This window comes from Cyphomyrmex costatus, unplaced genomic scaffold (genome assembly GCF_001594065.2).
Source record: "Cyphomyrmex costatus isolate MS0001 unplaced genomic scaffold, Ccosl1.0 scaffold235, whole genome shotgun sequence".
Taxonomy (NCBI): Eukaryota; Metazoa; Arthropoda; class Insecta; order Hymenoptera; family Formicidae; genus Cyphomyrmex; species Cyphomyrmex costatus.
The window spans coordinates 51,090-73,339 of NW_017276422.1; the positions used below are offsets into that span (position 1 = coordinate 51,090).

The window sequence follows — 22,250 nt, forward strand, 5'->3', positions numbered from 1 at the left end:
TTACAAAATTGACTTGATAAGAATAACTGTTTAAGTTCTGTTATTTTCCAAATTTGATAATGGTTTCCAAAGTTACTTTTCGATAACGCTTACTATCAGTAATAACAGGTAACGAAATAACGCTCATCACTATTACATCATATTCAACTTTTACGAATTTAGTGAAAAAAATATGATAAACTCGTAAATATATAAAGATATAAAAAACTTCAGAAACAAGAAAGCGATTCCATACATAAAACATAAAAATCTTGTCGAGCGGCTCGACAGTATCGAGAGGAAGAGATTCCAAGAAATCAAAATGAAGAAAAGAGTAGCCATTTAATTTAGAGTGATGTCGAACTCAGGATCTCTAGCGTAGCAGATTAGTGCGCTAATGTCTGTTTTACCACGCTCGCTCTCATTCAATCATGAGATAAATCAATTATTTATCACTACAAAAAATAAAGATAGTACAAATTTATTTAGGAATGGTGACAAGTATTCCTCAAAATGCAGATCATCATGTTCAATAATTATTTACCACATCTGCTAGTCACCGGATTTGGTTTTGGTACATTTGGAAATGTTTTTTGTCGGATTTCTAATTTGATCGAACATTTATACTAAATTGACGCATTTCAAAAAGTTTCCTAGCCAAATTGGATTCTAGTAGCTGTCTCAGAAAGTAATTAGATTAGATCGAATGAATAGCGAGAAGAGCAATTGCGAATTTGTATGACGTAAATTTAATAAAAGCAGAATAAGAGCAAAACAATAAAGAGAACGTACCCTCCTCTCCCGTTAACTATTATTCTAATAATAAATAGGCTAGGAAATTTTTTGAAATACACACACACACACACACACACACCTATTTTCCCTCAAAAAACTCACACGGATGCATTTGTGATAGCTCTATACAACATTCGAATTCTGTTAATACACCATGCTTAATTTTCAAAGTATTCCCTATCGATCCCGAACTTTTTATTAACATTATCGTATTCAGGAGATCAAAATCTATAAAAAACGCTATTTCTTTTATTTATACCTTTGTAGGCAAAAATCGGCCTCTTTTTAACATCCTCCTTTCCGATGTGAGGACCAAATCTAATAACATTTTTTAGAAATATCATTACGAGAGAGACAGAGTAACAATTTTAAAATTTCTGCAATGACAATTGATCTCCGAAAAGAAAGTTATTTTTTATGATCGTTACTTTTTTATTAAATTTTCTAAAAGTCTTCGAGATAATATATGTGGTATCGATAGGATCAAACGACAGCAATTTTAAGCGTACATATGTGATACGTACATATATATAATAAAATTAAAAATCTTATTTTAATATACATATAATACATTTCAAGAGATTGATTATGTTCGTCTAAGATTCTAGGTGTCCATCTAAAAAGAACTTGAATTTATTCGAATATGTTCTACGCTTAAAATGCGCGTATAAAAAACGAGTAATTTAATTGCGTCAACTGAATTAATGAGCTTCGCGTGATTAATTATCCAATTAAAAGCGCGTTATTGAAATATACATGTTGATAATTTACGTTGTACATGTCACATTAAAGTAACTACATTAGCGACTGGTTATCGCGTTGATTTATTTCATTTAATAATAATGTGATTTAATATCGCGAAATAATGAACAAAAGTGAAAAAAAAATTCAGTAAGAAATACAGTTTTTATTAAAAACACGTGTTACGTTAAAATGATTACATCACGCTGATTTATTCAATTTGATAATGATCTATTGAACTTTTTTATAATAAGTCATTATCTACGATTTTTCAATTTTAAGCCATAAAATATTGTCTAATCATAGTGATTATTCTTCTCAAATTCGACTGTGATTCACCAATTTCTTACGGTTTAAGACTTAACGTAAGTAACTTATTGTAGAAAACAATTTCAGTATTTTCTCGCAAAGAAAAAATCAAACTTGAATCTCAAAAATTCAATTCAAATTTTATTCTGTTCAGAATTGTATCACCTTATCTTACCTATTTTTCTTATTATTATGGTATATATATATATATATATATATATGTGTATTATATATATGTGTGTATGTATATATGTATATTGTATTGTATATTATATATTTATATATTAATATACTAATATACTACATAAATAACAGTAATACATTAAAATATTAAATAATCTCTATCACTTTTTTTCTAGAATCTGTTTGTCTTTGAGTGTCCTTTTTAATCCAATGCGAAAAATAAATCACGTGCCCGAGCCGCCTTCACGTGTCGCGATTTTGCACGTAATAAGCTGAGCATATGAAAGAGCCGATCAGAGGCTTCGATCAACTGGTGTTGCTCGTTAAATCGGATTAAAGTGATGTCCAAAGCATAACGCCGTGTTTAAGGTCAGTAGAACTGCGCATCGAAACGTCATTTGTTGTCAGAACGTACACCGCGAATGATGGATTTTACCCACATAAGGGTGCACCAAATACTTTTTTCGATTTTGAGACCGCTCGTATCGGAATCAACGGTTGAAGATAACATTATCGAGAGGGAAGAGGAGGAAGAAGACGCGTGATTTCTTTTTTTACACAAGAAGAATTATATCAAAGTTATAATCTAGTGACGCGAATATAAACTTTTACTACTTAATTTAATTTTCAAGCGTTTAGTATTGAATATTAGAGTATTTCTCTGCGTGAAATATACAAGATTATTGAGCTAAACAGAAGTTTCTGAGAATAAAGTTTTAAACAGAAGTTTCTAAAGTTTCTGAATAAATAATAAATATTTCGTTTTAAAAAATCGTTTCATGCACACATAAAATAAAGTTTAGAATAAATATTGCGTAATTTTGACACTTTAATTATATTAAATATAATCAAAATTGATCTCCACGAAAAAGAAGAAAAAGTGTTATAAATGGAATACGTTAATTACCTCGTAACATCATTCAATGACTCATTATTCCATACACCGAACGTGTTAGATAATTTCGAGCACGCAAAATGCGGAAAATTGAAATCAGAATTTTATGTAAGTTTCCTCATATAATCTTTGGTTCAACAGTGTCACAGATAACAATAAATATAACATTTTGCGATATATAAAAATAATTTAGTCGAAGTTAATTGGCGATATTATTTCATCCACAGCATGATGAAAATCAAAATGAAATACCTGTTAATGCGAAAGGAAATTATTACGCTAACTGCGATGCTTCAGTGTGGATGAGGAGCTGCGAGAAAGAAGTGATTGAGCCCCTTCGGTCGATCAAAGTCACTGGTACCATTCCCAAATGGCTGAATGGTACTCTGCTGCGGAACGGTCCGGGCAATCTAAAAGTGGGCAAATATCGTTATCAGCATCTCTTCGACAGCTCAGCTTTGCTACATAAGTATATTTTACAAGTATATTATACTAAAATATAAAGGAAGAAAATTTTACATTGACATACATTGCGCAGATTTGGCATCGCGGACGGTGAGGTCACCTACCAGACTCGATTTGTCCAGACCGAAGTGTACAAAAGGAACATGGCAGCCCAGAGAATAGTTTACAACGAGTTCGGTACTAACGCGACGCCGGATCCCTGTCAGACTATATTCCACAGGTAAACAGGTGAACAAAACAATAAAGATAATCTTGAAATAAATATAGTCTTAACTGAAACACATACTTTTCAACATTATATGAGTATATTTTTTTATTATATTATATTATATAAAAAACATATCAAATGAAGAGAAAGATATAATGACTATTTTGACGTCATAAAAGTAAAAATGATAATTTTTTGATACAAAATTTAACTGATTGTTGACGTTAAAAATCAAAATAAAGTCATTTTGATTTTTCGTCGACTTTTGTGTATTTCTTGGGGGTAATGAAAAAAAAATTATACCTATATTTAATGTATACACGAATTATGCGTTGATTTCTCAATGCTTTGGACGGAACTTCGAATTCTTACAAGTCGTCGCACTCTATTTTAAATTTTTTAATGATTTTGCAGAGTGGCCGCGGTGTTCAATCCAAACAAAACGCTATCAGACAATTCTATGATTTCGATATATCCATTCGGAGACGAATATTACACATTCACGGAAGCGCCAGTGATGCACAGAATCGATCTAAAGAATTTAGAGACAACGGGCAGGGTAAACGCTTTCTTTTGTGTTAAATTTAAATATTTAACTTTTAAGTTTTTAATATCTCAGTTTCTAATACCCGTTTCTCAACCCGTTTCTATAATAATATGATAATTTCCAAATGTTTATAATAAATTCTAGTTGCAAAAACTATTTTTTCCGTTTGTGTTTTGTAGGTAAACATGTCCAAGTATGTTAACATCGTAAATCATACCTCGCATCCTCACGTTATGGCTGACGGTACGATTTATAACGTAGGATTGAGCATAACGCCGATGGGACCTCGATACAGTATCGTATGCTTTTATCCCAATCGCGTAACTGTTGGTAAGATATTTTCTTATCATTGAAAAAAAATTTACTAAGTTTTCAATAAATATTTGTTTGAATAATAAGTAACTAAACATTTACTTGCAATAAATAAATATTTACTCAATAAATGATGATATTTAAATCAAATTAATATGGTTCTTGTATCAAATAAATATATGTTTACATTTAGTAAAGATTTAGTTGGTACTATTCATGCAAATATTTATTAAAATTTAATACATTTTTTTCAGTGTTGTAATAATGTAAAAAGTAATTTTTGAAAAAACTGGAAAGTTTACTGTATTATCGGCCGTGTCATTAATTTTACAATGAAAAAAATTAGATTAATTTTTTAGAGCTCTTACAAATTTTAAAATATTAGACTAATATATTTGAAACCATATTAAAATATTTAAAACATAAAAATTCTAAAATATTTAATATTTATCCAAAATAATTAAATTATATACTTTAGTCAATTTAAATGCGATTATTTTAGATAATTCTGGAAAAGAAAAAAACCTCTCCATGTTCGATCAAGCGACGATTGTGGCTAGAGTGCCGTGTAGATGGTTACTAAATCCATCATACATGCACACCTTTGGCATCACGGAGAATTTCTTTATAATAGTGGAACAGCCACTATCGATTTCGTTCGTCCAGATGACGAAAAACCACTTCAAACAAGAACCTATGATGAATTCCTTCAAGTGGCACGAAAATAAAAGCGTACGTATCTATCGATAAAATTAGATTAATTTATTAAGCACGTTAAATCATTATTAGTACGCTAAAATTTCTGATGTTCCTGTTATCAGACTCTCATTCACGTGATCTCGAGGAAGACAGGTCAAGTGGTACAGACGTTCATTGCGGAGACTTTTTTTTACCTCCACATCATCAATCAGTTCGAGACTCGTGATAAGGAATACATCGTGCTGGATATATGCTGTTATCGGAATCCAAAGATGTTGGAGTATATGTACTTTGACGCTATGAAAGTAAGATATTAGCGCAGCAAGAATGACTTCCACGTAACACTGATAATATTTACGTTAATGTGCAGGACATGCATGAGAACGCCAATTTCTCAAAGCTGTTCCGCGCCAGGCCGCTACGTTTCGTACTTCCGATAAGAAAACCGAATTTGAACACGCCATCGGAGCACAATCTTATTAAAATTGAAACGGTGCATCAAAGTATAGAAAAGTTTCGAGATGTCAACGGCGAGTCCGTCAATCATAGGCCGAACTGTGACGTCAATGACAGTGAAGGTGACATTGAATACGATAATGAAGCTAAGTTTTGGCGAGACGAACACAGAAGCGTTCTGCAGAAAAAACCGGCCGCTCATCGACTTCTCAACGGTAAAATTTTCGTGAAGCCAGAGCTTCTTTGTGATGTCGGTTGCGAGACTCCACGAATAAACACGGATCTTCATCTCGGTAAAGAATATCGATACTTCTACGCGATTTCCTGCGACATGGATCTGAACAATCCTGGAACGGTTAGTATATACATTTTAGAGCTTGCAAAGTTGCGCGTTCGACAAAGAGTTTATACCTTTATTATATAATTTAGTACGACAAGACGTTGACAGCATTTTACTATGTTAATAAAATTAAATTTTATTCGCAGCTTATCAAGGTCGATACTTTTCAAAAGACCAAGAAACTGTGGCAGGAAGATGGTGTTTACCCAAGTGAACCAATTTTCGTGCCAAATCCCAACGGAAAGGTATCAACTGAGCGCCATTTGCGTGGAAAAGATATTATAAATAAGAAAGGATTCAAATTACCTACTTTTCTCTTGCTCTTTTAGAATGAGGATGATGGAGTGATTGTGAGCTCGATTGTTTGGGCGGATAAAGAGACACGAGTCGGTCTGTTAATTTTGGATGCTGTGACATTCACGGAAATTGCGAGAGCTACCTTCGACACACCGGGACCGGTACCTAAATGTCTGCACGGTTGGTTCAATCTAAATAAGTAACTGAATGCGAAAGAAACTGTCGCTTGAATGTAATACTAATTTAGTAGCGTTATTAAGTGTTATTAATCAAAAAAAGAATCATTTGAATTGTTTTGAGACTTAATTTTTTTAGTATTGTAAGTTTTGAGTGTATATTAAATACATCATTGTATGAGAGGGTCAAAGTTTGCAAGGTGGTAAATTGTTTTATTGTTTTAATTGTTCGTGTAAATTATTGTTTTGTAAAGAAATGTTTTTCTTTTTATTTCTCTCATTTCTTTTAAAATAAATTAAGTTTGCCAGCGTATCATGAATCATATAGATAGTGCGAATTATCTTGAAAGTAGTCTCTTCGCGTCTAATTGTAACTGCGCTGATAAATATTGTCAGATGCACGAATATAATAAGTCATTTAATGTCTTTTAACAGTGCGCAATGTATTTACAATCGGTGGACAATGTCATCATATAAGGATAATATACAGCGCTGTTCACCGATTATAATACATGTAATAATAAATGTACAATCTTAACAAGATGAGAACCTAGTCGAATGGAATGTAAAATCTCAAACATCGTCAGAAATTTTCATTGAATGGCGGAATATTAAAATGATATTAAAGCCATTCTTTAGGTTGCAGTAATAACAACAATTATAATACAAAGTTGATCGGTGTAAACAATCGTCTCAATTGCACTATGAAAAACTATTGAAATAGTAACTACGATACACATATGATTCTTTACCTCTAATATCCTAATTATTAATCTAATAGTGAGTTTCTTTTACAAGAAAATACTCGCTTCATTCTGATACAACCGAAATGCAACTTTCGATCATTAGGATATATATCTCGGATATGTATCCTGAATGCAGCAATGAGAATTTTTAATGATAATAAAAAATCGCACTTGATTTTTTTTCTCAAATTAAATAATTTCTAAACACGTTCTGTAGAAATAAACACAAGTTAATTCTTAGAAAAAATCCAATGGCCATCCTTCTCAGCTGTTTCTAAATTAAGTATCATAAAGAATGAAAGAGAACTGCATTTTCTTGCTAAGTTTAATCTACAACATGATGATCTTCTCGTATACTTAAAATTAACAATAATTAACGATTAATAAATAATAGTCTGGCACAACCATGGTCAGATACTTACTAACTAAAGGAGCGTCAGAGTAGAGACTCTGAATGATCTCGTACGTCTGTATCATATTTGATCCAATTATGCACGTTTCGTTACGTGAGAAAGTGCAGCGTCGCTGCTTTTGGCACTACTAATCACTTTCGCTCCATCGAGAGATCCGTTCAGCCGTTTAAAAAACTTACCTTGTCGCTTGTCGACAGTAACAATAGACTCGCGATTCACAGCATATTTCATAAAGGAGATACTCTTAGCTCGATACCAAGATATGAAATTCCGTCTGATTCGGATCCAGACCTCGCATGTATTCTTGTATCGTGCAAACATTCTAATACAATATATAATAAAAAAATATTTCCAAATGAAAACGATTTAAATCATCCACTAAGAAACGAATCTCGATGTGCGAATCCATCTATCTATCTATCTATCTATCCGATAAAAATAGTCTGCGCATACAAACGTGAATTCGATCGGTGATCACATCTCACATAACGTAGTACGACATTATGTTAAAACGAAATAAGACATTCCAAAACGGAACTGCATCGCTTAATACTACATCGCGCATTCGCGTCTTGTCTTGGAACTTTTATTATTTCGCTCATCTTATGGCTTAAGTACGAGAGAAGTGTTTAAATATCATTACGCGTTACTCGCACATAACGATCCCGTCGTTTTCGAAACGCGCGAATGATGGGAAAACAAGGAAGGAGTAAAGGAAAATTAGATAAAACACGGCTCTCTCGCATTATTTGGGCCGCGTCACGTGACTACGGCGACGCGGCTATCACAATATAAGCTTTCGCTCATTTTGACACGGCAAAATAACCCTCAGACTTTGTCCACTTTCTGTTTTTCACAGTCCACAGAGTTTATAGAATTTATCGCGTTGATGTTTTTGTTGATCTCCGTGTCCGTCTCGCTTCTCGCCAGGCTCGAGAGCGACTCGGCAATGTGCGATTCAGGATGCATCGGCAGGATACCAGCGTTCGCATCCTCGATGGCTTTCCTCAGCTGCAAAACAAAATCCATGTGAAATTTTACTAACTGAATTAGGGTTTATAATTTTTATCCACTAATCAAGACGACCATTCGTTGATTTTAAGTATCTTGGCTAGAGAATTGTACGTCGTGAGCCATACCTCTTTCAGTGCAACTACTCCGACCAGCCTCCCAATGGCCGTTACATAAGCATGATTCACGCCAACCATACTGAAGAGGCTGTGTACCTTGAGCAAGGACGTTCTTTCGACCAGCTGGAAAGGAGCCGGATCAATATGACACCTCGAGAAATCCACCTCGAGTGCCATCTCGCTCTCCTCCCACCGTTTTTGATCTTCGGCCGACATGTCTATCACTCTTTCTCGAGGCTGATTAACATATGCAAATGTGTTATCTAAACATTATATCTAGAGGAAACAATTATGTTTACTCACCAATTGTACTTTCTTCGATGTTGCTGGACTTGGAGCCAGCATGGGAGTATGTGACTGCACGTTGATGACATCCTGACTCCCTCTGGTCCCCAGTTCGGGATCAGGATCCACGTCCTGCAACGTAGCGGATTTGCGAAAAATCGCCTCGAACGCCAAACGAATCCTGCGATGTATTAACAATTATTCTTCGATGCTTTACTTCATATTCTTTAACTTTCCACAAAAGTACTTATTCAAAAAGATGTTTAAAACGCTTGAAAAAAAGATATAAAAACAAAAAAGATAATGTATGCTTTCTCATAAAACGTATAGAGATACAATAGATTAATGTATGAAAATATATTTTTTACTATATGAACTATTGTTAATGCTAGAGCTAATGAAGCGACTTGCCTGCTTTCTGCGCCTGTAACTGTCGTATAGGGTGTCACTGCCGGGCTTACTAACGGGCTGAATCCCTTAAGAGTGAAAGAATTGGTCTTTTTCAAAATTGACTTTTTCGGTTGCGATCCAAACACTGGTGAATGGAACGTATGCTACAATGTAAGAAAATTACTATATTAATCCACATCGAGGAGAATGATACACGAGAAGAGGAACAACCGCGATTGACGTCAAAGTCAACCGAACGAGCGCTTACGCGAACTCACATGATCGGGACCGCTGCCATTATTTGCTGACATCGTTAGATCATTAACACTTTGCCTCTGCATCTTGAGAATGTCCGGTGCCGGGATGACCTCGAATCTCGAAGGTCTTCTCGTTCTCTCCTGCTCCCTCAGCTGTCGTTCTATTTCTTCACGCGCCCTCTCCTCCGCCTCCTTGTGCCATTTTTGCGCAACCTGGAATGTCGATAATAATATATAGAAACAAAAAATGAAATCGCAAATGAACTTCCAAGGCGTTGGAAATCCTCTATTACCTGCAGTCTTCTTTCGCGACCAATGTGCTTCTCGATGAGCTTGACTAGTGCTAATCGCTGAATCGATCCAAGCAGAATCATAGAGTCCGGATTATCCACCAGCGGAAATCCGCGAAGCTTGCGATTTTCTTTTAATATGTCTTTTAGTTTCTGATAACTGATGCCATGCCATATGTACTTCACATCGCGAACCATGAAATCTTCCACGTAAACATTGTACATTCCTACAACAATTAATTTTTTTATCGCCGTTTCTTCGGTTGCGTAAAATCTGCGACAAGAGTTGTAAAATTACGAATACAAAATTACCTTCTTATTTATTCCGAACGAAACGCTTTACGAAATAACAATATAAGCGCACAATATTAGTTCAGTTAATTGAAAATGAGATAAGTTGTGCGAAACAAAGAGAAGTACCTACCTGAACTAGATGGAAGTAGATCAGGCAAGTAAGGCAATTTCTTGATAAGAATGATACTGTCGTATATACTAGGCTGTAAAAGCGCAGCGATGGCGTTGCTAATCAGCACTGCTATCATTATAGGTACGATGTGGGTGATCTGACCGGTCATTTCGAAAATGATGACACTGACGGATATTGTGTGCGTCACAGCGCCGGAGAACGCGGCTGCGCCCACCGTGGCATATCCACCTAAATGGAATAATTTCACGATATAATCTAATTCTTCTCTTAATTTTCTTTCCTCTGTAAACTCGATTAAAATTGTCTCACGTAAGTATTAACGCATCATAAATTTTTTTAGATGCTGATACATTTAAGAAACATGAGATCAGAACATCGATTATTCACGCGTAATAAGTTTTTTTTCAAATATTTCAATAGAAAATAATTATTTTATATTTTACACAGTACAAAATAATAAGAATCACTAATAAATAATTACATGTATAAATATTTAATTAAAGATACCTGGTACAATGGGTGTAATTACTCCGCCATAACGTACACCAGTAGGAAACCAAAGAGCCATAGCTTCACCGACTGCTCTGCCTAACGCAGCACCAATCTTGAATACGGGGATAAAAATTCCAGACGGTACTGGCACTGTCGAACTTATAATGGAAAAGATAAACTGAAACCAAAGTCCGTTTCTTCCATTTTCATCTGTTCTTATCATATAATCTATTTAAGAATATGGCGATCGAGTAATTATACGGAAAAAAGTCATCTTCTTACAGTGACTAAAACGAAACTAAGAAGTCCACTGAAGACATCGGTATATGATGTTGACCAATGCTTCACGATGTTCATCTCCTCAACGCTGAGATTCTCCTTCGTCCAAGTAAAGTTAGTGAAGAGTCCGAAAACCTGATCGTGCGTGTTCAGATCACCAGCCATGAATTGACCGAGCCCGACGGGAAATGACACAGACGAGACCATCAGGGACACGATGCCGGGGTACAGAAAACGACTGAAATTAACGAATCGTTAATTTTTATCACAAACTCCAAATAATCGTAACAGAAATTCGCGCTGTGGCGATTATTAGAATTTCGATACGCGCGGGATTTCAAGTGTGACTTACTTCTTCTGTAAAAAACTGTTCATGCTCTTGTTCTTCCGCATGAAGATCACGTATTGCCTGTGCAGCCAGACGTAGAAGGCGCCCAGCAGCCCGCTGCCGACGCCGATCAAAGCAAAGACGAGGAGCTCCTGCGGATCGAAAGGAAACTCCATGGTGAAACTGGTGGCGAACATCGCTGTGATGGTCTCTTCGCGCTGGAACCAGATTGCCAGTAGACGAAACATTGTAGCGCCGCAAACTGCGGCAAAGAAACCGCGCCAATAGTTTCTGACTGCGAAATACACCGTGGTGACTTCGATGCTGAAGAGGACGCCGCCGATTGGGGCTGCAAAGCAGGAAGCGACGCCCACCGCGCAGGCTGCGGCCAGCATCTCACAGTTCCTGCTCTCGTTCTCGTAGATGCCTTGAAAACTCGTAACTAATTTGGAGAGGAGCGTCGCGACGATGCTGGCAATGTGCACAAATGGGCCCTCCTTGCCGAGCGGCAACCCCGAACCCAAAGTCGCCGTTAAGCCGATCACCTTTGACATATCACAATCTTTATTATCTCTGTCTTCTTCTGGCAGGATTCTTGATACACTCTTTTAAGAACTTTAAGAAAGTTGGAATCCAACTTTGATTCGTGCACTGTTAAATATATTAATTTTCTTAAGCTTTTAACGGGTAGATTAAATTATTTCGTAAATAATAACTACCTTGGCAATCAAAGTACGGAAAGTTAGATATTCTTTCAACGCCACGCCGCGTAGGATGGTCTTCATTTCAGGGATACCCGAGCCTATACTTTGAGGTGCAATGATATGCACGAAGCCGGCGCTGAAGAGAATAAGGCACACTGGCATAGATACCCAGGCAAGATACTTGAAGGCCGGATGCGTTGTAAGATCCTGATAGAGCCATATCCTGGCTGGTGAAACGAGATTATCGTTAATGTGCTATATTATCAGATTAATATTAAAGCCTTTGAGAATTAATATTTTGGAAAACTCGAGCCGATTTAAACTTAATAAAAATGCTTTACTCGGGGATGAAATTTATTTTCGAAAGCAAAGTAGACTGACCGTTATTACACATGGAAATGCCACGATCCATGGCATAACTGATGAGAGCCATAATAATACCGAGGAGTGCAAGGAAGATCCAGTCCTCGCCTAGCCGGGCGCCAGTGTGCTTCCAGGCGAAGGCCAACAGGGCCAGTAACTTCCGGCACAGAGGACCTCGCCTCGACTTCCGTAGATCTTCGGCTCTCGTTTTATCATATTTTCTTCTTGCCTTTTCTTGATACTTGAGCTTGCGTGCCTCTTCCTTCGCGTACTCACCCAGATCCTTCGTGTAGCGACCATACATCTGGAGGTAGCCGAATTCGCATCATTTCGAATGTTCGATTGTTAATCAATCGATTCATGCGCAGACGAGAGACGTCAGGCTTATTCATTTGAATTCTAAGCCCACTTTAGACGGTCCATAATTCAATTCCAACATATTCAATAGTGTGCCCGATGAATACAAAAATTTGTAATTGAACTCCAAATTGTGTTTATTCAAATTTTTCACGTAAAGAAAAATGTAATCATATATTTATTCAAAATTTTAGGTTTTTAAAGAATATTTATTCACAAAAAAAACTATAAATATTTAATGAGTATTCATATTCATTCAAATAAAATATAGATAAAAAAGAAAGTTATAAGCAATCGTTAATTATAATTGACACTTTGATGTCTTTTAAGTAAAAAAATAAATTTTATTTATTTTCGTCATTGTAATATTCGGTTTTTTGAAGGAAAGGACTTAGAAATTTGAAAAATATTTTAGGAAACAATACATTCTTTTATTTATTCCCAACAAAAACTTCAGCGACAGCTTTTATTCTCTCATCTAGATCATATTTTCATATTTAACCAAGTCTAAAAACAAAATATTTTATGGACTGTATCAGCAGTTAAACGATTACATTTACAAGTAAATCAGGATCATAAGAAAATACACGCTTACAGGTACGTTGGTACCAGAAGCTGCTAGATAGTCTTTAGCGATCTTGCAAGAATAGAGTAAACATCTTGGTGATCCTATATCCAAATAAAAATTTAAAATAAAAAAGTGAATAAAGATTTCTGTTTTATCTTGTAGGCTTACAAGCTATGTGAAGATAATACAAAGTAAAAGTGAATACAAAATGAAAATATTCTTAATCATATTTAAAAAATATTCATTCAAATAAAATGAAAAAATATTCGTTCGTTTCTTAATAAGAATAAAAAAGAAGTCTATTCGAATGAGTATTTTCATTCACTTTTTATTCATTTATTTGAATATTATAAGGTGCATTCACCGAATACACTAATATTCAATATAATATAGGAAACATTCCGACATTTATTTTATATTTTCTATATATTTATTATACATCAAATTCAGAAATATAATCCTAATTTTTCCGTCACACATTCTTAATTTTCTTGTAGCAAACGTGTGCAAAATATTTACTAAAAAAAATTATTTATTTTAAAATAATAACATAGATAGATACTTTTTAGACTAACCAACTACGCACGCACGTGTGTTATATTTTATAAAGTTATTATAACATTCAAAAATTTCATGCGAGCATGATGCAGTAAAATTATGTGTTATTAATAAGAATAATAGTTGCATATAGTAATTATCACTTAAATATTTAAATTATTTCTTTGTAATTTAGCCGATTTAGCGTATCGCATTCTGTTAATGACATCGTATTTCTTTGTATAATTTATCATAAGATTCTATAAAGTATTCCATTGAATCTCAAAAGTACTGACAATGAGTATTTCTATCCATCAATCAAACAAGACACGTGCTACATTTTTAAAAAATTTAAGAAATTAAAAAAAACAATCGTATCGTTTGTATAATTCAACATCGTTCATTCTTTCTTCACAAATGTTTCGAATATTATGAGATCGACTTTTCAATTGTGTCTCGAGTTTTATACATACATTAAAAAAGATAATGTTATATATATTAACAGCATTATTTTAATTGAAAATAATTTTGTTGAGATTCAATAATAATATAATAAAACAAATGAAATTTTATTAAAACCAGAGCACGACAAATTTGTTACAGTAACAGTGTTACGGAATTAATAAAATTATTATATTTTCAATTAACATAATGCTGTCGATATAACATCATTTTTTCAGTGTACGTACCTATTATCAATGATCTGAAGAAAATTCGATTCCGATGAGCTCTCTAACAATAACCGAAAAGTTGTTGTCAATTAGATTCATAATTAGAATTGTCGATTGGTTTTAGTACTTTCTTACGACACACTAATCAATGGAGAAATATTACAAAAAACAACAGAGCGGAAAAACTTCCTTTTTTACAGATGACTTAACACTACAACGACCGTTTTATATATAAAACTGATATAAAAATCATCTCTGATATCATATGGTGTAAATACTATCTGTCAAAACGAGCGTTTATCTAATTCACAAAACGGGCCGTGTCTGTAATGTGATTAATAAAATGATAAAAAATTTCTCGACAGATATCAGCGATGCGATCATGAATCAACGAAACGGTTAACGACCGATTAGTTCATGCTATTAATCCTTCCAAATGACATTGGATCCGTTTATTTGTTATTAATTTAATATAAGTAAAAAGAAAAAAGAAAGTTAATAAGCGATCATAATATTAAAGAAAAGATAAGAAATTTAATGTTTATGAACGCTAAAATTATATTGTTGCCTAAATGTCGCTTCGTTAAGCATATGTCATGATTGTCTACACGCTAATGTTATTCTTCACGAGCGATGGACAACAAAAACTATCACCGGCGCGGCGGGCCGTAAGAAACAATTGTACGAAATTGTTCGTAATGGCCGTAATGCCGGAAAAACTGTGCGCGCTCGCGACGAGTGTCTCAACAGGAAACCTACCCTGTCGCGGGAAAACGTGATAGGTTAAAAAAGGATGAAGATATACTTACAAGGTAGCTATCATTACAGACAAAATATGCCCTGTTCAAAACTAAGGCTGGCAAGGAGAGCTGGGCGAGGAGTTTCACGGTTTGCATTGAAGATTCATCACTCGGATAACTCGACTCGCGGGAAGTCGAATTTAAGCTTGAGGATGTGTCTTTTCTCAACTTCTCCATTTCGTAAATTACCGCACAATCTTTTTAATCTACAATCTAAAGTTCTGCTACATAATACAGCCACGTACGAACATTTCTGAACATTTGTCCTTGGAAAACTTATGTCCGTCATTTATAGTAAACTGTATATTTTGTTTGTTTAAAACACTTAATTGATGTATGTTATATTTAAATTACAAGAAGTCGATTATTAACGATTATATTTGTTTGATGTTTTAATATATTTCAAACATGTTTTTTTATAATATTCAAAGTTTTCGTCTGTCGCCTTTCTATTTGCACAAATCCGTGTCCAATTTTAACGACTCGCGATAAAATTACGGCAATGTCTGCACGAACTTTCACGACCGTTTCGAAGAATACCTTTTTAATTTTTAATAAAATAATCCCATGCATCTGTGCGTGCGTGCACACAAATGCAAACTAAACAGCGACGTCTCGTGGATGTCTGCTTCAAAGCTCAGCAGAATATTTGTTGAAATTTGGCAACAGTCAAAATCCTTATTTTTAGCATCGCCCAACCAACGTCAACAGGGCGAAATCCTATTGTTTATTGTCGAATAAGCTGCAACGTATCACCTAATGTTGTAAATTCATTTGATAGACGCGCCCTGGCTTTCAAGCTACAAATCTTTTATCGCAAACTGTGTTTGTATAATCAAAAAATTAAAATCAATAATGCTCATAGAAAGCTGACACAGGTTGTAAGTTTGTAAGTTGATTATTTTTTAATAGTGGTAAAAAACGTTTTGATCTTGCTTACTTTTTAATAGCCATCCTTAATAGTAGATGATAATCTAGATAAAAAATTTAATTTTATATTATAAGTGAAGTTACTATCGTAACTAATATAATTAAATGCATTTTATAATCTTTAAGTGAATTAACATCTTAAAATCAAATAACGCATGAGAAATCCTCAATATTGATATAATAAATTCAATTGATGCACTCCTATGATAATAATTATTAAATTGTCAGAGTCAAAAATGTAGTCGGAGAAAAATAGAAACTTTTTAAATTGTATATTGAACATAAAAGCTCAGAGTTAATGTGATTAAGTAAATATGTTTTCTAAAATAAAAGTCATTAGTTCAACTTGTGATAAACAATTAAAAGTCTTTATATTTCTAAAGTTTAATGTTTGTCTAAAGTGAACTTCAAAATAAAAACATTATGAATACATAAGCAAATTGGTATCAATAATTGAGACTATCAGCATCAAGAATTACTCATATTTGCGTTATTTAATTTTATGATGTTAATTCAATTATAGATTATAAAATGCGTTCAATTATAGTATTATAGTTACAGTATTAATTTCAGTTATGATATGAAAGTAGAAATTTCACCTAGATTATACGAGATACAGAGAATGATTTATAAAAAGTAAGATCGAAATGTTTATCACTATCAAATCTGTACTAAGAGATTTTAATAAACTTACATACTTACACACAATCTATATCGGCTCTCTCTCTATATAGGCATTATTAATTTATAATTTTAATTGTATTATTTAATTAAGATTTATTTGAGTTGAATATTGTTTTCATTGTCTGTATAAGTCATCACTTCTTCCAAAAAAATCTCGGAATCTGGATTATACGTACTTACGAAGTACGTATACCTAGGATTTATTTGTTATACAGTGTGTCCTATGATCTCGCTCAAAAATACACTTGGCACGAAACGCTATCACGCCTGTTATTTATTCGTTACCATTAATGTATCGTTTACACTCTTTTAATACATCTAATATTTTTGAAATCTTATGTATTCGCTTATATATTCATAAATTCGATACATGACATCTTGGTTCATTTATTCATCTGCTTCAAATTTATATATGTGTGTGTGTATATATGTATATAAAGTTCTCTCTTGTCCGAGTTTCAATAATCAATTACGCACGTTGTCATGTAAATTGTTTTAAGCAGGCAAAAAAGAACATAATGACGAGTAAAGCATCGATAAATATCATTGAGTGACATTTCTTCATTATGACAATTTTATCTCCTTTACGCGGAGAAATATATACATAACGTTATCTTAAAGATTATCTTGTAAAACAAGATCGAACGGGGAGCAGAGATAATCGAGTCTCAATCTTGATCAGAAAGTCAATGATCTCTATCTAAATATGATGTATGGTATTACAATTTTGGCAACATCTCTAGAATTTGTTGACAGTATAAATATGCGTGTGATAAATGTGTGCACCGTGTAATTCCATCGAACGATTTTATTACAATTATTCTGTATGATCATGCAATGACTCAAAATTCAACGTAAAGTACCTTGGTTATCAATTTTTAATTACAGATCCATAAAAATCAATTAGTTTGACAGTCGTATGCATTATATTCTTGACGTACGTTGAATCGTGTATAAATGGAGGAAATAATACTATTGAAATATTTAAAAGCCGTGTATTTTAATCGCGCAGGATAATAGATTTAAATATGAAAATGTCGCGTTTGAAACAAATTAGATAAGATCGGACTTGATTCCCTGGATTAAAATACAGGCGATGCCTATAAACACCATTACGCATGATTGTGACGCCAATGTTGACCACGTTCCACTAGGCAATCGGCCTCTAATCCAATTTTAGTAATTAGGTCTAACTATAATCGGCGATACAAATATAACAAATACGCTCGAAAATATTGTATTGATGGGATTTATTTGCTTAAATTATACCTTTTGGATGTAATTTTGATTTATACGATTTAGATCGGAATGATTTAGGCACAGATACAATTTAAGCAAAATGTAAGAACATAACTAATACGAAGCCCATAACAGTCTAGCTTGGATCTTTAATTGCTTATATATATTTCGCGTGAGAATGTATATACTAATTATATGTAGTTCCCCCAAACTACGCGCTGAACGATCGTCGGTCTTGAAACGCAACTCTAATAAACTACCGCGGTACTATCACGCATTATTAATAATTAATTGATGCTCTTTTGGCATCTTATATCGATGTTAAACTATATTAAAATCTGAATACTAAATCTGGAAAATTCTTCTTATTGCGACAAATATTACCTCGACCGGGAGTCGACAATTTAAGCAAGTTTTTATCTTATTGAGTAAACAGAAATTATCCAAATTAGTCAAATTGTTTATTCATCTCGAATATTATATCTATTCTAATTATTTTACTATTGACGTTAATACTCATTGTTAATATGACTTTTGCAAACTATTGGCAGTACTCGAAAATACGAATAATACCAGCCATAAAATAGAGTTAAGTCAGACGATACATAGACCCGGAAATTGCACAAATTACGAGAGTGCAGCTTCAACCACTGCTGTAATATGTGAATATACATATTACTTATATTGTATATATACGTACATATATGCATATAAATATAGAATATGTATGTGTGTGTATGTATCATGGTGACACGAGGATCTCTTCATGCTGGTCACGCGTGCTCGATAAGCATAACGAGTCCTTAAGAGCTCATTCGTGCATAAAAGCGTTGCTTAGAAAGGCGTCTTTGCAAAGATCGCGCGTACTCCTTTGAATTATAAAGCTCTGCGGGAATTGATACGCGGGTGTACGCGATTATACGCGCTATTACTATTTCCTCAAATCCACCTTGGACGCTTTGCATAAATGACATAAATCAAAGTCTCCTGCTCTAATAGGCAATTTAGATACCTGACGTAAATTAAAGCGTTACGAGATCCCAGCAGAATGAGATAACTAATTTACAATGTAACGGTCATTATAACTATTTAGAGGATATATTGAATTTGTTATACATATTTAATAGGGTGCGAAATTTTGCAACGTCGATTTGCTGAACTTTGCCACAATTCAATCACGAGCAGAAGTTCTTGCATTATAAGTGTACTTACAAACGTCACTAAGACTCCACATTTACACCGCCACGAATTGTGAAACAGTCGCGAGAACCGTTCGCGATTCGTTGGCAGCTGATCAACTGGTTAATTGCGATGACTAATGTGAATCATTACCGCGCGTTGTTAAACCGTGCTTGTCGAGAAACGTATTGTTTTCGCGAAATAACAGTCAGTCCGAGCGTCGCAATTTTCAATTTGCAACGAGATATGAAAAAGAGACACCTGTCGCTCGTATAATACTTGACAGATTACGGCGGTTACTTAATATCGCACTTGTATTATACGGAACTGCCAATAAATCGCAAATGTCCCATTTATTTCAAACCTGCCCGAAGTAAACCGTAAATTTTGCAACGCGAAGAGACACTGTAGTAAGCAGGATTACGTGAGAAACATTTATTATAGGCGTCTACCATTTATTGTATAATCCATTTTTGTATAAAGTGTATATTTTATAAAATATACATTACAAAAGAAGCGTAAATACGATTGTAAAGAAATGGATTTGTACATATTTCTTAAATTATGTAGATATTTATAATAGATTAAATTAAAAATCTTTTTCACACATATGAAATCCGATATGAAATCCGATAAGAAACACACTAAGAAAAATTTCTGATTAAAACCAAATAAACCAAAAGATTCTAATCATATCTACTAAAATTCTGGTTATCTTAATTAGAATTGTAATAGATTCAATCAGAAAATTTGGATTTATTTATTTTCAATTAGAATTCCAGTAAATGTTAAGCAGATTTTGTTTCCCAGTGCATAAAAGAGAAATGCACACAAATTGAGATTTTTGCTCTATATAGTTTTGTGCAAATATTGAGATCCACGCCGGCCGGCGCTTTCAAATTTGTTTAAAGATTTCGACATGCGATACGGCTGGACATTACAAGGCTAGGCTGATATTTCAAGGATAATATGCGACGAATCAAGATCCATCGTGTACGTACATTCCGGCTAAATATACCGGACCAACTATTTATTTGTAATGCACTCACATAACGAGCATGAAGCGTGTCTTGGCGCCAATGAGATAACGCGAAATATAATAAAATAATATATATGTGAAACATCAAACTTAACATCTGGAAATTATATACTGAAAAGTTATAGAAATGCTTTACATAAAAAGAAAATATGCATGTTCCTTCAATGCAGCCCTGTCCAACAACGATCTCATGAAATCATATATTTGAAATGCAGTCTCGCCTACTTGGCAATTGTTCAAAGGTCGCGCTATTAGGTTCAGTGTTGCAGAACGGTTTACGGACCATAGAAAATCTCAGACAAATCGTCGCGTCGTTGCATCAAAGCTAGTCGGTCAATAATTTAATTAGGAAATATTAGTTCCAGACAAGAAACGTAAAACTTAAAGTGTAATATCATAAGAGCATATATTAGCGAATAATCTTCAACGATTATCGTATATACATATATAACTTTATAATAAAATATAACATAAAATATTTAAAAAACATCGAGAAAAAAAAATATTACGATAAATAATCAACAACTTAACGCATAACAAATGTTGACAAATAGTCTTGAATTTGTGTATAACAATATTTGAGGTTTAATTATAAGCTGTAGTCATTAACGTTATTAGCAACTGCAGTAACTCATAGTCATGTAATATAAGATTGTAAATGCCTTCAATTACAGCCTTTGGCTATAAATTAAAAAATCGTCACTGAGATAAAATGCACTTCGAAACATTAGAAAAACTAGCGATAAAGCGTTTTAGTGCGACTATTAATAATTTTCAAACTGCATGCTCATGCAAGCAGTATACGTTAACGTTTGCGGTGGCTTTAAAGAACAGAAAACCGAAAGAGGTCAACCCATTGCCAAAAAAGAACTGCTTACAATCGTGTTAATATAGTCGAAAGGATCGAACTCTTGCTGCTCTTCGTCAGCATATGGCGGAGGACACGGGTAGAAAGCTTGCGATGGTCTAAAAAAAGATTCCAAGTTCAAATTTTGCTACTTAATAACATTAACCACATTCTTCCATTTTTCAACAATTTCAATATAATGTTAGAAAATTCCAAACTGTTTATTTGCTTCTAAATCCGCATCCAAATATTCGTTCTTATCTTTTTCCTTTGAAAATTTTCCTTTTGAAAAATTTTACATCTGCAAATATTGGATTTCTTTTTCTCGAAATTTTGGTGCTTCTTTACTTTGTATTATTAAGATCAGGGAGGAACATTCCACATGAATGTACCTGTGTGGTCGATTCCGTCGATTTTCCTTTAACTTCGCCATTAGTCTCGAGAACTCCTCCCATTCTTTATCCACTTCCTCCTCGCTGCCTTCCGGATGGTGATGTAGAGTTTCCTCCAGAAGTTCCTTCTTCGCGGTTTGACTCGCCATTTTTGCGCTCTCCGCACGATCGCGTCGATTTCACAGATTATGCACCCGCGCGCGTGCAGTCGTTCGATATTTCTTCGCGATGTGTGCATTAATATTTTACGACATCCTCCACCTTCTCTACATGCTAAATATGCACTTCCAATTCCTTAGAGAGAATGGAAGAATCGATCGACAGCTGATTGTCTCGCTTCGCCGCGTCCGAAAGCGTTTTTGCGACGGACCAATTTTCTCGTGATACATTGAACTCGTAAAGTCTCACCGGTTTCTTTCTTTTTCGTGGAATAGTCGCAGTAAAACCAAAACCGATCTAGAGCCTTTCCATGGGTGGGTGGGTGGGGGGGGGGGGGGGGGG

The 22,250-nt window shown here is 34.2% G+C and overlaps 2 protein-coding genes across 2 annotated transcripts; one reads left to right on the forward strand and one right to left on the reverse strand.

The window, feature by feature from the left end:
* Positions 1-2,896: 2,896 nt before the first annotated feature.
* ninaB (neither inactivation nor afterpotential B) lies at positions 2,897-6,494 on the forward strand. Its single transcript, XM_018540126.1, has 10 exons — positions 2,897-3,010; positions 3,130-3,371; positions 3,441-3,587; positions 3,990-4,134; positions 4,302-4,452; positions 4,937-5,166; positions 5,256-5,438; positions 5,504-5,944; positions 6,076-6,174; positions 6,259-6,494. Exons 1-10 carry the CDS (start codon positions 2,897-2,899, stop codon positions 6,427-6,429), a joined length of 1,923 nt encoding a protein of 640 aa, XP_018395628.1. The 3' UTR covers positions 6,430-6,494.
* Positions 6,495-7,968: 1,474 nt separating this feature from the next.
* ClC-a (chloride channel protein 2) lies at positions 7,969-22,043 on the reverse strand. Its single transcript, XM_018540140.1, has 14 exons — positions 21,750-22,043; positions 21,389-21,476; positions 12,525-12,810; positions 12,159-12,370; positions 11,464-11,984; positions 11,115-11,349; positions 10,848-11,010; positions 10,338-10,568; positions 9,917-10,140; positions 9,645-9,836; positions 9,388-9,530; positions 8,995-9,157; positions 8,701-8,928; positions 7,969-8,572 (listed from the first exon to the last, which is right to left on the reverse strand). The coding sequence occupies exons 1-14, from the start codon at positions 21,896-21,898 to the stop codon at positions 8,390-8,392; spliced, it is 3,018 nt and encodes a 1,005-aa protein (XP_018395642.1). The 5' UTR covers positions 21,899-22,043; the 3' UTR covers positions 7,969-8,389.
* Between the last annotated feature and the right edge of the window lie 207 nt (positions 22,044-22,250).